The sequence below is a fragment of the Pyrus communis genome, chromosome 1 (genome assembly GCF_963583255.1).
Source record: "Pyrus communis chromosome 1, drPyrComm1.1, whole genome shotgun sequence".
In the NCBI taxonomy this organism is placed as follows: Eukaryota; Viridiplantae; Streptophyta; class Magnoliopsida; order Rosales; family Rosaceae; genus Pyrus; species Pyrus communis.
Window position 1 is genome coordinate 42,047,134 of NC_084803.1, and position 16,466 is coordinate 42,063,599.

General features: G+C 38.2%; 3 protein-coding genes across 27 annotated transcripts in view; 1 reads left to right on the top strand and 2 right to left on the bottom strand.

Moving 5' to 3' along the window:
• LOC137712265 (uncharacterized) overlaps positions 1-8,577 on the bottom strand; it is a 49,698-nt gene extending 41,121 nt beyond the window's left edge. For 3 of the 25 annotated variants that reach the window (XM_068451384.1, XM_068451379.1, XM_068451374.1), the window contains exons 1-7: positions 8,261-8,574; positions 7,717-7,790; positions 7,519-7,592; positions 6,967-7,397; positions 6,493-6,552; positions 5,297-5,342; positions 4,734-4,923 (exon numbers count right to left, since the gene is read on the bottom strand). In XM_068451384.1, coding sequence (XP_068307485.1) covers positions 4,734-4,923; positions 5,297-5,342; positions 6,493-6,552; positions 6,967-7,174 — 504 coding nt within the window. In that variant the 5' untranslated portion in view covers positions 7,175-7,397; positions 7,519-7,592; positions 7,717-7,790; positions 8,261-8,574. Of the gene's footprint in view, positions 1-4,401; positions 4,575-4,733; positions 4,926-5,296; positions 6,553-6,966; positions 7,398-7,518; positions 7,593-7,716; positions 7,791-8,260 lie in introns of those variants that run through there. The other 22 variants (XR_011065214.1, XR_011065212.1, XR_011065207.1 and 19 more) reach the window with 22 other exon arrangements.
• Positions 148-3,527, top strand: LOC137712259 (receptor-like protein EIX2). Its single transcript, XM_068451366.1, has one exon. It carries the CDS (start codon positions 169-171, stop codon positions 3,109-3,111), a length of 2,943 nt encoding a protein of 980 aa, XP_068307467.1. The 5' UTR covers positions 148-168; the 3' UTR covers positions 3,112-3,527.
• Positions 8,578-13,040: 4,463 nt separating the features above from the next.
• On the bottom strand, positions 13,041-14,765 carry LOC137728140 (uncharacterized). The gene is made up of 3 exons (XM_068467020.1): positions 14,655-14,765; positions 13,742-14,397; positions 13,041-13,623 (listed from the first exon to the last, which is right to left on the bottom strand). Exons 1-3 carry the CDS (start codon positions 14,763-14,765, stop codon positions 13,170-13,172), a joined length of 1,221 nt encoding a protein of 406 aa, XP_068323121.1. The 3' UTR covers positions 13,041-13,169.
• Between the last annotated feature and the right edge of the window lie 1,701 nt (positions 14,766-16,466).

Here is a 16,466-nt window from a genome sequence, read left to right on the forward strand (position 1 = left end):
GACCATCCTTTTTGTCTTTTATCTCTTGACTCACTACCGTCTTTGTAGGTCTGGAGATGTAGAAAAGTAATTTGTAGTAAATATCTTTACTAACGTGTGTATAAATAGCACTCTAAATTACTCATTCCTCACACCAATCACCTACTTGATATCTATACGGATAAAGTCATGAGAGTTGTTCCGCTACTCAGCTTTCTATGCATTGCGTCTATTACTCTTAGCTTATGCAATGGAAACCTGAATGTGCCTTGCCAACAAAATGAGAGACAAACACTTCTTATGTTCAAGAAAGATCTCAATGATTCTTCAAATCTGCTTTCCTCTTGGGTTGCTGAAGGCGATTGTTGCACCTGGACCGGTGTTGCCTGCGACAATTTAACCGGTCATGTCCGCGAGCTCCACCTTGCTGGTTATTATGATGAAGTGACTCCTGAGCTCCATAGGCTGGGTGGTAAGGTAAATCCTTCTCTACTCAATTTAAAGCATCTCACCTACTTGGACTTGAGCTGCAATGATTTTGGAGGACGACAGTTTCCCAGCTTTCTTGGTTCTCTTAAAGGTTTAAGGTATCTTAACCTCTCGCATGCAGGGTTCAACGGTACCGTTCCTCATCAGTTGGGAAATCTCTCAAGCCTGCGTTATCTGGACCTTTCTTGGAACTTTGGTTCGAAGGTCGAGAATCTCGAATGGCTCTCTGGTCTTTCTCAGTTGAAACATCTTGGCATGGGTTATATAGATCTTACTAGGGCATCTCATTGGTTACAAGTGAACACACTCCCTTCTCTCCTGGTCGAGTTGCATTTGTTTAATTGCGAACTTTATCACATGCCAAGTGGTATTGCGAACTTGACAAGTCTTAAAGTTCTTGATCTGTCCTCCAACAATTTCAACTCTACCATACCTCAAGTAAACACATTCCCTTCTCTCCTGGTCGAGTTGCATTTGTCAACCTGCAAACTTTATCACATGCCAAGTGGTATTCAGAACTTGACGAGTCTTAAAGTTCTTGATCTGTCCTTTAACTATGTCAACTCTACCATACCTCAATGGTTGTGCAGTTTGAACCATCTTGAGTCCCTCCGTCTTTCTTTCAATGCTTTCCATGGTGAAATTTCGAGTTCCCTTGGAAACTTGACAGCCCTTGTTGATCTTTCATTACGTTATAATCAGCTTGCAGGGGAAATCCCAAACTCATTGGGAAATCTTTGTAAGTTGACTTATTTTGGTCTATCGTCAAACAATTTCCAGGGGAGGGTATCAGAAATCTTTGAAAGTTTGTCTAACTGTAGTTTTGGTCAAATAGATTCCTTATGGCTTTCGGATAATAACTTTTCAGGTCATTTATCTGATCAGCTGGGAATTTTTAAAAATTTACGCAACCTTCATCTTTCAAATAATTCAATATCAGGTCCCATTCCAGTGTCTTTAGGAAATCTGTCACTCTTAGAGGAGTTGTTCATTGATCACAATTCATTCGAGGGTGTTGTCTCTGAAGTTCATTTTACTAATCTTACAAGATTGTCTACCTTTTTTGCAAATGAGAACTCCTTGACTCTTAAAACTAGCCCGGACTGGGTTCCTCCTTTTCAACTTTCTATCTTGAGATTAAGTTCTTGGCGTCTGGACCCATCACGGTTGCCTGCATGGCTTCAGAGTCAAAAACAGTTGCGCTATCTTAATATGTCCAGTACAGGAATTTCAGGTACCATTCCGGCTTGGTTGTGGAACATTTCTTCTGCTGAAGGCGGTATACAAATCATTGTGGATCTCTCTCGTAATCAATTGTCCGGGGAGGTTCCAAATATAGCTTCTACCCACTGGTTGGATTACTCTATGCTAGAAGTTGTAATTTATTTGGGATCTAACCAATTCAAGGGTTCATTGCCTCTTGTGTCTTCGGCAGTGATTACACTAGATCTTTCCGATTCATCATTTTCGGGAACTCTCTCTCACTTCTTTTGTGATAGGAGTGATGTACCTAGAAACCTTCGAGTTCTTCTTCTTGACAACAATCTCCTCACTGGGGAAATTCCGGATTGTCTGTTAGATTGGCCTAGCTTGACAGTTGTGAATTTAGAAAACAACAGTTTGACGGGGAAAATCCCAAGCTCTATTGGGGACTTACTTTCCCTTCAATCATTGCACTTGCGCAATAATAACCTATCTGGAGAATTACCCGTGTCCCTACAAAACTGTCGGGAGTTAATCTTTCTTGACCTTCGTGGAAATAAGTTTGTTGGAAGCATTCCAATATGGCTTGGCCAAAGCTTGGTGGTTCTTATTCTTCGCTCAAATATGTTCCAAGGCACCATTCCTGATGAACTTTGTAGTCTCACAAAGCTCCAAATCTTGGACCTTGCGCATAACAATCTCTCGGGAACGATACCAAGGTGTTTCCAAAAGTTGTCATCCATGGCCACTAAATTTTCAAGCGAAGAAGCTCTCGATATTGAATTCTTAATTTCTCCTTATGGGTTATCCTACTACACAGAGAATGCGGATTTTGTGGCCAAAGGCAGAGAAGTGAAATATAGCACAGTGCTTCGTTTGGTAACTAGCTTGGACCTTTCAAGAAACATGTTGTTTGGAGAAATCCCTGAAGAGCTGACCAACCTCATTAACCTACAAACGTTGAATTTATCCGATAATCTTCTGACCGGAAGAATCCCTTCCAAAATCGGTGATATGGGAGCGTTAGAGTCGCTTGATTTGTCTGTGAACCAACTTTCTGGCGAAATTTCTCCAAGCATCTCAAATTTGACATTTCTCAATTATTTGAATTTGTCCTATAACAATCTAACTGGGCAGATTCCAAAAAGCACTCAACTTCAGAGCTTTGATTTGTTCAGTTATACTGGCAATAAACTTTGCGGACCTCCATTGGAAGAGCGTTGCAGTGAGGCCATGCCACCGGTAGGTGATGAGAAGCACAGTGAAGGTCATTTACTTGAAGACGGTGGTTTCTATCTGAGCTTGGGGCTTGGTTTTGCATTCGGGTTTTGGGTTGTTCTTGGTTCATTGTTGTCTAATGTGCCATGGAGCAATGCATTTTCTCAATTCCAAAATCGCATCGTGAAGAAGTTCTATGCTGCAATTGTTGAACATTATTAACTATTTTGTGTAAATAGATCAAGTTTGTGTGGTTTGTTTTTACTCTTTTGTTATCCAATTAGAATGTTACACTGTTGTATGCTTTTTTGTGGCAATTTATTTTGTCTTTTCCTTGGTTTTTTTCTTTGGCCGTATAAAATTGTAAGACTTGCTTTATAAATACGACATTCCTGATATGGATCATGAAGTTATATATATACATATATATATATATATAATCTTAAGTTAGATGAGTTTAATTATGATCTCTCTCGTAGATATGCAATTTTCTCAATCATATATGCGGCTTGAGCCACTATTTTCTTCTTTTACGAAATTGACACATCTTAACCCGATGTCAAGTTGAACATTGAAATCAAGACGTGTTGACCGTCACTCAGAATGTGATGGAGCCATAATGTGCATGCAGATCCAATTTAATAAAATAACTTCAAATAATCTACCAAAAATTGGGTATAGTTTTCCTTGAAAATAGGTTCAGGCTTAAATTTAAAACCTGCTGAAAATATTATAATTATTTCAACACCACTTTCCCGAAGGGCCACACCTAACAGGTTATCAACCGTCCACTACATGCATGATAAGTTGTTCAGGGCATGACATATGTTTTACAGCAAAAAGGGTACACATGAAGGTACTAAAAGCATCTCCAGTGCTGTCCCTAATAGGGACAGCTACTGTATAAAACCGGTATAAAACAAATATAAAGACAAATTAAATCTCCAATTGATCAGAAATGAGTCTCTAAAATATAGGAACTCATTGGATACTTACGTACTCATATAAGGGGACAGATGAGTGACTGAAATAGTGGAGCCCGTTGGGCAATTTGAGTGGAATAACTAGCCCACCAACTTGAGTGTTGTTGTCCGGCAAGGATTCCACTTGCACGAACGCGGACTTAAGGGTGGTTTCGGTTTTTCATATTCAACTTCATATCCAAACCTATCCAAACGTATGGGTATCCGTATTGAAAATATTTAGCGGGTAAATTTTGCATTCTTATTTTACATGTTATGCTCCACAAAAATCAATGTTATGCTCACGATCATCCAATTTCATTAAAACATACTGTGGAGAATAAAGCTGATCGGTTTTTAATGTGAGAGCAAAATGAAGAGTTAAATAACCATTATAGACTATACTAGATAATAAGCCCACGCGTTGCGGCGGGAACCGTTTCAGCCGTAATTGCATGAACAAGACACACTTAACTTGAATAAATTCAACACGATCATGAATGAATAGAGGGACACATAACGCTCATAACTGAAAGTTCCCAAGAAAGTTAAAAGAGCAGAAGGAAATAATAACTGAACATTCTCCATGTTCCACATAAAGCTCATAATTAATTTTAGAAAACAACTTACTTGGCACGAATAAATTTCTCAGTCCCACTTCTGTCAAAATTTGATGGCAATTCTTTTTCCCAATAACTGTTTCCCTTTTCATATTACCCATGGCTGCACAAAAGTACATGGTTAACTAACAGGATAATGAATCAGAACAAAGTAGTCAGTTAGAAAAGATTAAAAACACACAGAGCGAGAATGTGAACACTAAACTTATGTTTTCTAACAAACTAAAGCACCCTCATAACAAAACAATGGAAAATCACAAACCTGGAAGGTCCTCTTGCACTCATCAACCAAGACTTTGAGCTGATTGAGCAGCTGCCGGACCATCTCTCGCCGATTCAAGAGCAAGCACACCATTAAAAATATCAAAACAAACCGGAGCTGCTTGTTGGCCAAGCTCAGGTCCTCAAACATGCCCTCCTTGATCACTCCGAATGTAAGCCATTCCCTCTCTCTCTACACACACAGACACACACACACAAAATAAGAGAAGCAGACTTGCAGAGACATAAAAGGGTAAAAAATGAAGAGGCAACAAATGGTATGAAGAGTATAAGGTATGTTGAAAACCTTCTTAAAATTAACCACATTTGGATTTGATCAATTAGAAACAAGAATTAGCAACTGCATTTTAATAACATCGTTGTCTCACTAAAAAAAACTCGCGAAAAATAGTCTTTGTGGTTAAAGGGATTCTGTCTGATCCCAAAACATAAATCTCTCAATCTCTCACTGTCAATCAAATACGTACTAAATCATGTTCCAAACCACAATACATTCAAAGCAATAATCAATTGAGCACACTAAATAAGTGGAAACATTTATACCTCAATCCAATTAGAAGCTTAAATCTTTTTGCAGGAAAAGTTTGAACTGCAAAACCAAATTACATTCATCAAGAAAAAGGAATGAATTTAAAAAGGCAAATACAATGCAGAAAAATAGGCATTCAATTTAGCTCTATTTATATTAGACGAAGATCCATTGAAACAACTATGAACACAGAAATAAAAAAATCGAAAAAACAACCTTTTTCAAACCTTTTTCAAAAACTACTGCCTCCACCCTTCCAACTAACACAAAAACTACATCCTCAATTTCTTTCTATAGGTAAGAAAACAAAAATTCTCTAAAACAACCAAAAACTCATTCTATATCAACTAAACAGGAAAAGGACAGAGGAATGAGTGTAATAATAGGTTAGAAAATTGAGATGATCCAAACGGAAAGGAGTTCGTGGGGGAGATCTGAGAAGGACGACGTTGTTGTATGTATTGGTAGTTGTCATATTTCTTGGAGAATTGCCAGACTGCTTGCTGCCACATTGGTTTTTCTCGTAATTTTGTTTTTGGTTTCTTCTGCCCAATTTGTGTCTGCTCAAGTTTGCTTGCAGTTACAGACTTTGATAGGGTTAGCATTTTCTTCCAACTGAAGAAAGGAATGGGCATCTTGTTATGCTTAATAGATTATGTGTTCAATGTGAATGGAGAGCCAAATCCAAGCAGTAGGGTTTCCATTGACTTCCCACCAAGGAATGCAAAATCTATTGCAACGATAAAGAAAGAGCACAAACTCATAAAATATGATACAAAACCGTAAAAAACAGGAAACGTTATTCTCAAAATGCACAAAAATATAAAAACAGATAGATCCCTACGTATTCAACCTTCAGAGCACACAAAATTAAAATTTTCTTCAAAAACAAAGTCAAAGGGAAAATCTGAAATTATATAGCCCAAGCACAAAAAGCTTGGAAGCCTACACACAAAAGCCCCAAAAAACTACAGCCACACTCAAAATCCGAACCCTAAAAACCAAAACCACAAACAGAAAACTCGTCAAAAACCCTAGAATATCCAAATTCGAAGAGACCCATAGCCCCCAGCTAGTCCAATCCAGTAATAAAATCGTAAACCAAGCAAAAAATTAAAGAAATCTCATACCTTCCACCAAAATTCATGATCATTATCCAAAACTCCAAAGTAAACATAAAATCCAATTAACACCTCAATTTTTCTTGTACCTGCATCACCATGATCAAGCTCTCCTATAACCGCAGCAATTCCCCAATTCAAATCTGACCCTAAATCATTAAAAAAACATTCAACACAAAAAGGAAAGGTCAGTACCTATAATTCGAGTTCATGCTACTCAGGGTCACCGACGTTGTTAAGGTTATTCATCATTGCTCGATCACTCTTGTTAATTTTCTTTTTCGTTTGGTTTTGTTTCTGCTTTTCTTTAACAGCGTAGGCACACAAAACCAATCAAATCCATTCACCAACTTACACCACAAAAACATGAATATTTTGTTTCAAATTTCAATCTCAAAAAACAGAACCAATCAAATTAATTCACCAACTGATGCACAAAGCACACAACTTTGAAACAATCAATAATTTCAATCCTAACTAAAACTTTAACACAATTATAACCGAAACAACTCTAATCACTTTACAGAAAAGAAAAAAAAAAGATAGATAGAAAGTGGATGTACCTGTAATACGGAATTGTCTGAAGTGAAGAACACAAAGATGTGTGCTTTGCTGCTCAAATTTGCAGAGTGAGAGAGACAAAGTACCCAGAACCAAAATAGAAAAAACCGAAAACTTCAAGTTAAAAAAATTAGAGAAATAAATCTGAAATTTTAGAGAGACAAAGTGAGGAGAGGGAAATAGGCGGAGGACCTTGGGCGAGGAGGCCATTGACGGCTTTGTTGGGGGAGGACCTCAGTGCAGTATTTCACAATCTCCTTTAAGCTTTGCCCCAAAAATTAAAAGCAACATATCATGATTGAAGAACAAAGCAGCTGAAGAGCACTGCCGCAGTTCCATCACGTAGCACGACCAATACAGCAAAGCAAGAGGGAAATATGGAGTCCTCGCCTCATGCTCATTAACACCACTTTATGAATCTGTGCGTAAATGACTACAAATATTACAAAAGGCGTTGTTCTCTTCGTCAATAAAATGAACAAAAATAAAAAAATCAGTACGCAAGAAAGACCAAAATAATCGTTGAGGGGGAAGAAATTGATGAAACATCAAACCTTGAGAACTTGATCTTGTGGGCAGCGAGTCGAAGAGCTGAAGTGGCCTTGAAGGAAGTGAGTTCGACTGGAGTCTAGGGTTTGAGAGCAATGGAAAACATTTTACTCAAATAACGATTTAATTTCTAAATTTTAAAATTAAAGATACTAAATGCACATATTTGGAAAAAATGGAATGTTTCCATATGGAAATCTCACCCTCAACAGTTTTAAAACGCAGTCATCCCAGTGCAAATAGAAGGTGGAAAATGTTGTCCCAGCACAAACACAACCTGCAAAGCAAACAAACCAACACACACAAAAAACCAAATGATCAACGATAAAATTACCAATAAAAGTTAGCAAAAAACACACAAAAAACCAACACACACAATAAACGCCTTAACGCCAATGATGGCCTCAAACCCGAACAAAATCCCAAATCAGTTAAAAAAATAGTGAAAATGAACTGAACCCATTCCTCTATCATATTCTTTTCCTCTGTTTCCCTATCCCTAATCCCAAATCTCTCTTCCATGCTTTCTCCGCCATACATTAATGCCTACGAATCGACTCATTATACACCTAAACAATGAGAGTGCAGCTTCTATAAGTGAATCCACAATGTAAAACATCTTAACAGTTCAAATTAAATAGAAAAATATTTAAAAATTTGAGGAAAAGGTCATCAAACCATATTGAACCACAAACACAAAGCACATAAGAAATGCAAAGATGCAGATTTTCAAGGAAGCGTAACAACCTCCAGGAGCAAACCAATCGTGAAACCCTAAAAACCAAAAACCCACAAATCTGCCCTCCCTGAGGAACCATCCGAGATTCAAGGAAGCTTAACACCTGATGGCTAAGCGAAGTGCATTAAATACAGGAATTCAGTACTTTACACAGCTTGTAAAAAACGTATTTTGAACATCTGGATCATTGGTGAAGGTAAGCTGATGAATGCAGTGTGTGTTCTTGAGCTTCTTCAAGAGCCACAGCCCGGAGCTGAATAAAGAGTTTGAATGATCCTCGTAAAGATACCCCAAGTGTGGGCCCGATATAGAAAGATATATGTACGGGTACGGCAACATAATGCTATCTGCAAAAATGATGGCCAATATTTTACAGTGACCAATATTTTTTTACCTTTTTCCGTCAATATCTTATATTAATTTTTTTATAGAAATAATAAGTCAAAAAATAATGTGTGAAAGAAGATGATGGAAATGGATGATAATAAGAGGGTGCAAAATCTTTCTTCATATTTTACACCGACTGCATATAATGAGAAAACATGACGTCAGATTGGTATGGAGTTGTAAAGTTGCAGCATAAAACATGAATGACCAACAAATGAATATTTTAACCCATAAATCACTAACGTTTAAAGTCAAATTCCTCTAATTTGGCATGGGCTTCCTTAAGATTTCTCTTAGTGTCATCGAAGACCTCCTTGCTCCAAGATTGCAACTTCTTTTGAATAATTTTTAACTTACTGGAAAATTTGTAATCCTCCCAACCTTTGACTATCGCAGAATGCCACCACTCTTTGAGATTGTTTCTAAAGTCTAGATGTTGTAGCCATGAGTTCTCGAACCTAAAAGGGCCTAGCCCCCACTTCACCTTGTTGGTATCTAATTCGATTGGGCAATGATCAAAGGTTATCCTTGCCAAAGCCTTTTGCCTTGCGTGTGGAAACGACTCCTCCCAACCACCAGAGAGTAAGAATCTGTCTAATCTTCGGCAAACTATTTCTTCTCGAAAATTAGACCAAGTGAACTGAGCGCTGAGCAGATATGGGTCAATAAGTTCGGAATCCTAGATAAATTGGTTAAAAATCCTCATACTTGCAGTGGACCTTCCCCCATTTGACTTCTCGTTTTTGAACCTCACCACATTAAAATCTCCTCCCACACACCATCTTGGACCGCAAAGACCGTAAAGGCCAGTTAGTTCTTCCCAGAAATCTTGTCTTTCCCTATATTTGCAAGGGCCATAGACCCTTGAGAGCCACCATTCCAGACCATTCAACTCTCTAATTTTGATGGAAACTGAGAACACTCCTACTAGAGACTCGACTTAAAAAAACCAAAACCCTATTAGGTGAAGAGTTCTCACTGTTAAACCTTAAAATTGGAGGAGACCTAGTGAAGGCATCGACTGTTGGTGAAGAATTGTGCACCCCTAAACGAAGATGAGTGTAGATGGTGAATTTTTTGCACTTTTCCTCGTCTATGTTTTCTCTTTGCTTTTGTAGTTTCTTCATTCGATTGAATATTTATGGAAGAATGAACTGTCAATTTTTGTAACATTATTAATCTCAATTTTCCTTTGGATTATATGTGCTTCGTATTTAATTTTCCACCTTTGCATTATTAAGGGTGTTGTCCGTGTCCGGATTCTGTTTTGAAGGTTATCATTGACTGTGGTAGTGAATCGAGAGATTTGTTGTGTTCTTAGAAAGTGAAAATAGCATATTTTAAGGTTTGCGGGATAAAAATTCTTCAGCTGCATATTAGAAAAATTAGTGAAAGTACCACTTGATTATCGCACAAGAATCTTTTAATCAACAACTAGTTATTTGTATGAATTAAGGGCATTTGTGTCTATTTAAGTGATATTTTGGATATATTTGAAAGTTTTTATAAAAACTAAAACTTTTGAAATTAGAGGCTAATATTTGGCTATATTTGATAAATACCTTCTTCTTCTATCATTGTGATTCTGCAAGCTGCAAGTTCTCTCTCTCTCCCTCCCTTTCTGCAAGCCAAAGGCTCTCTCTTGTAACCCATCTCCTTTCCACGCACCTTTCATCTTCCCTCGACTTTCCACACAGATGTCGATCTCATCGAGTGCAAAACAAAACAGACAAAATTACCCTTGAACTTTTGATAATTACCCTCCCAACCCAGCCCCATTTGGCTGGCATTGTTGTAAATATCATGAAATCGAGTGGCTCTGTGCTAAACCATACGGACAAAATTACCCTCTGAACTATTGAGAATTACCCTCCTTAACAAGCTGGCATTGTTGTAAATAGAGTGAAATCGAGTGGCAACGAATTGATGGCATCTACAGTGCCTTTTTGCCCCTACTTTAGACTAAAGTAATGTGATAAAAATTGATTTCTTTCACACACTCTATGCTAATCTGATCGAATGTTCTACCTCCATCAACTAATCGAATTAGTATTACTATCGTAGTCATACTAAAGCGTGTGTACAGATTAATGTGCACGTGTTCAAGTGTGTGTGTGTTTGCATATTTGGCCACGTGTTGCCATCACATTTGGGGGACCATGTTACTTGACAAGGACCAAACATGGTAAAAAAATTTGAAAGTAACCAAAACCAGCGCCAAAAATGGATTCCCGCTACAATATTAAAAGTTTGAAAAATATTCAGCCACGACTTCCCTTGCCGCAAGCTTCTTTCCTTAGAGTAGTTGCGGTGTGTAAAAGCTTCCTATGACCATAGGTAATTCAACCCCCTCAAGTAAATAGTTACTACTTTTGATTAACAGTAATTACCTATTGCATCTCCACCTAGAAACTGAATATCTCAGGCAATTCGTATTAAAATATTAGTATTTGTTATTTTATAAAATAATAAAAGATTTTTTTTTTTAAATTTCAGATATGATTTTTAACCTGATCTCATCACGTCATGTGTCATTATCCGAAAGTACAATTTTGTGGATAGATTTCAATAAGATTTTTATCTAATTCTGTCACACCACGTGTCGTTACCTATTTAGAATTGTTGAAGATAGATTTCCGATAAGATTTTTAACCGATCTCGTTGCTCCACGTGTCATCATCTGTTTAGGATATTTGAGGATAGATTTCGATAAGATTTTTAATGAATCACGGCGTGTCACGTGACATTATCTACAACTTAATCCTTTCTTTTTTCTTCATATAACCTACCATCCATCTTAAGAAATCTACACTAAAATCAAAATCTCTCAATAGAAAGTTCAAAGGAAATACAAGGCAAGATACAGGTGTAACCTAATCATCTGTCTGCCACTTCAAAGGCTCCTCATATCAGCTAAGATTTGCCACCTGCACAATCGCTCCCTATAACGTGGAAATGATGCATCGGACAAACAATACCCGAATAAGCTGCAAAGTTCGATGGATGCGACACACAGCCTATATGTACCACAATCAATCGAACAAGGCCAAAGTTCGCTTGTGTTTTTGCTTCTTGCCTTTTGTTCATCTTGACTACATTTTTTCTTGAGTAAGTAAATTTCTGTGCTTTTTTTAGGTTTACAAGTGTCAAATTATTAGAGAGACGGGTCAAAGGCGCACTTCCAACAACACCAATATATATTATCGGCAACTTGTTAATTATTACTTGTACAGTCCGACATGTGTGGGGTTTTATCACAAAAATGCTCGATATTAGTTAGGGTGGAGTTATGATATTTAAACTCTTATTTTCTTATAGATACAGTCGATGTGGGATATTTCAACAATAAGGTGCTGCCTTTTTTCTCTGGAACTTCTGTTATCGATGTGAAAGTTGTGTGATATTGGTGGCAGACACATGAGCTTGCATTTGCGCAGAGTCCTATGGTTTTGGTGGCAGAGATTATGTCTTATGGTCAAGGAAGCATGGTCTTTGCTCCTTATGGAGATTTATCGAGATCGCTCAGAAACATTTGTATTTTCGAGCTGCTGAGCCCGAAACGTGTGCAGTCTTACAGATCCGTAAGAGAAGAAGAGGTACGGAATCTTGTTGAGTCCATTGGCTCAACATTATCTTCGTCGTCACTCATCATTTTATAAAAATATATGATTTGTGAAATAAATTGAGAGCGTGTGTAAGAAGTAAAATGGGAGACACCATAGTTGTTGGAGATGGCATTACTGGAATAGTGGTAGAAGTACCTTTTCTTGCTGGGCAGCACCCGCCATCGAAAAACTCAAGCTCTTGAGGTGCAATAACCTGTAGGTTACGAATTTGAAACGCAGTTCTCATCTGTGCTTGATTTTTGTTGTTCTTTACCAAAAGAAAACACAAATGTGTTGAGTACGAGGGAAATTGATAATCCTTATGAAGCTTTTCATACAAAGTACAAAGGGAATAGATCAAATCAAACTTAATTCGTTTTGTTTTCTGTAAATGGCTGGCTTACTTTTACCGTTGTTTGGCTATAGTCTTAAGATTTTCAGTGCCATAATCAAGGCTGTTTTCGTATGGAACACATCAAGTCCATCTTACGTTACCTGCCATATTCATATTGTTGTACTAATTGTGCTTCTATCCATAAAACATTTGGATTTAGTTGGAAGATTAGGGTAAAGCATGTGGAGTTTGGGATTTAGCATGTAGGGTTTCTGTAGGAAAGATAACTAGTTGGAAGCTTAACCGCGGTATCCGAAAAATAACAAACTTGAGGAAAGATTGCTAAGATTGGCACAAATACATTACAAACACTATCTTTTACAAAATTCTCAGAGGAATTTATATATGTATGTTCTCACATTATATAGGTCCACTGGAGAGCTATGTACATGGCTAGATGCAATGCAATTAGAAATTCAACAAGTGCTATTTTTTTCTTCTTTTCGTCCCGTAGAGAAAAGATCGAAAAAGAACAATGCTAGTTGGCTCCTCTGCTCATAAGTCAGATGTGATGAAGAGATATTTGAACTGTTAATCATAAGAACAATCTTGTAGAATTTCAACTGCTTCTGCTCGTTTCTCATCGCTCACATGTGTCGGAAATTTTACGAGACATGTGATGCGGAGGTCGCCTCTCGCTGTTGGGTCTTTAAGCTTTGGCATTCCTTGTCCTGGAATGACCTTTACATAGCCATGATATATGATGTCGTCGAATGAAAGTGTCATTTTGTCTCCTCCTAGCAGAGGAACTGGAAATGAGCAGCCTCCCAGTGCATCTGCCAGAGGGATCTCAACAGCGATTTCCAAATCATCGCGGCCTGATCTCTTAAACAGATGGTGCCTCTTTTCATCTATCAAGAAGAGTATGTCAGCTGGGAGGTAACCTGGTTTCTCATCGCCTTTCGCTTCAAATGTAATCTTCGTTCCTTTCCTCCATCCCGGCTGCACGTTTATTTTCAGTGTTTCCTCTTCTTGGACAATGATCCTGTAGATACACACACACATCACTATATATATATACACATACACACATCATTATATACACACACACACACAGAGACTGCTAATTACGTAAGAAATTGTCAGCAATGTTAGCGACAAACCCAGTATTGTTGATGACATCTCTTGTGATCTTGATCTTCTTTACGCATCCGTGACACAACTCTTCAAGTGTGAATGCAAGCTTCTTCTCAATCGGACGAGGTTTCTTTCTTGCAGTTGTACGAGAGAAGACAATCGGGGTTGTGCTCCTCTTGCTCACACTTCTTGATAAAGACTCCGGTTGATCAGACGTGCCTGATTTACTGGCATTAGACGTTTGAGAGATTGGCGATGGAGAGGCGGGTGATGGAGAAGCGGGAGCTGGAGAGGCAGGCGCTGGAGAGGCTGGTGCTGATGCTGTGGTGGGTGATGGAGAATGTATTTCAGTCTCAAATGGGTGCCTCCGGCTCATATTTCTTGATAGAAGGGAAGGAATTTCCATCTCTGAAGTGCTCCTTCGACCCATATTTCTCGAAACAGAAGCAGAAATTTCGGTCTCCATGGCATTCCTTCGACTCATATTTCTTGACAACGACGAGGGTGTCGGAGTGGTGCTCCGGCTTGCATTTCTTGAGAAGCTCCTCGGTGTAGGTGTCTTACATCTTCTACTCGAGGTCCTTGAAAGACTTCGGCGCAAGAAGTTATCATCAATACTTCGTTGATTATCGAAACCACCTACCGGCGTTGTTGGGTAACTAATTGTAAAATTTTCGTCGTCCTGTTCCTCGGATCACAATCATTATGCAAATTAAGCATAGATTTACATCAGGAACAAGCTAGAAAAATTTTCAAGATCATGATACATGTAAATTTGATAGATAAATCACTAAACTGTCAATTAATAGATAAATTTATAAAGACAATCGTTGCAAATATGTAACACGTCATTAAATTTAACAAACGTAATTCCTCGTTCGTAAATGATGTGTTAATTGCATGATTAATGATTAGGGATTATGAATGTGTGCATGTTACCTTGGTGGTGTCATGGTTGTCTGCAAACTTTGAGTCTCCGTGCTTATGGTTGGGGGCCAATTTCATAACAAAGGATTTGTATCCTTTGCAGATATTCGATATTCCGAGCATGTTGTAGAGATCCGACGTCGACGCTCAATGTGGATGATCCCCCATGCAGGAGAGGGGGAGGAGGGAGGTAGATCGATCGGTATCGGAAGAGACTGGCTGGGATCCAAAGATGAAGAAGCGTTTCCTTAGGAGCTTTTGTTAGGCAAAATATTAGTGTTGTTTCTTTGGTGAGATGGGGCAAAAGTGTGTGTGTTATTGTGACATGCATGAAGTAATGTCGTTTTTTATTATTTAAATTTTCACTAAAACGCTTCTATTTTTAGGTTATTTCCGAGTAAACCTCACTATTTTCTGTACTTCCATCACCTCTCTTGTCACATCTCGGCCCAGGCCCCCATCACATCCCAAGCTCGACTCTACCGTAACACGATATTGTCTACTTTGGGCCCCTACTACACCCTCAAGGTTTTGTTTCTGGGAACTCACACGAGAACTTCCCAAAAGGTCACCCCCTTAGGGACGTCAACCCTCACGGTTTTGTTTCTGGGAACTCACACGAGAACTTCCCAAAAGGTCACCCCCTTAGGGCCTGACGTCCTCGTCGGCACACTTTAGACCATGGATTGGCTCTGATACCAAATTGTCACATCCCGACCCGAGACCCTACCGTAGCACGATATTGTCCACTTTGAGCCCCTACCACACCCTCACGGTTTTGTTCTGGGAACTCACACGAGAACTTCCCAGAGGGTCACCCATCCTGGGAATGCTCTTGCCTGAACTCGCTTAACTTCGGAGTTCCAATGGAATTCGAAGCCAGTGAGTCCCCAAAATGCCTCGTGCTAGGTAGAGATAGGAATATACATATAAGGCTTATAAGATCCACTCCCCAGGACGATGTGGGATGTTACATCTCTAGAGACCAATCATGTATCCTTCTTTATGAAAGGAGATCAGCTGGTGATTTTACAACGACAGTCTATCTTTTTAGTGGACGGGAAGATTCATAGAGACATTTCAACTTATTTTTTGCCACTATCGTTGTGATTCACTAGTGTTAGTAATCAAACCTAGAATATATTGTATGAAATCGTCTCATTACAATATCATGTCAAATATATATATATATATATATGGATAGAGTATAATATAATTTAATTTAGTTACAAATCGATCGTTCATGTCAACTTTGTTAGGCACATGCGTATCACTGTTGGAAGTTTTCATGTAATTGTCATCAATAACTAATACACTGCATATTGTCAAATTCACATACTAATTTTATTCCAATTTCAATTAAAGTCTCTAATTAATATCTGAGTATTTGACAAAAATAAATAATATTTGAGTATTACTTTTCCACATATGTCAAAAAGGAAATATATTTGCTTACCAACCTTTTTTTAAGAAAATCGACATTATATTATGGCATAACGAATGAGAGTATATTGGATGTAAACTGAAAATTAAACAAAGGAGAAAAAACTAAAGGATTAGACGAGTCAAACTGCACATAAGACTAGGTCATCGAACTACTCTTATTACCTTATTCTCTTAATCGCAAAACGATCAGAAGGAATCACGCAAAGCTATTAGAAAGGATTAACTCTTTAATAGAGCAACATTGCCCGTCCCCTCAAACCCCATTCCAATTAAAATTAAGTATTAGATTCATCAAGCAGAAGATCACTCATCAAATAAGGAGGTTCCTCAAACTATGTGTTGAGAATACCACTTAAAACCCCGTAGCGTGGAAGTCAG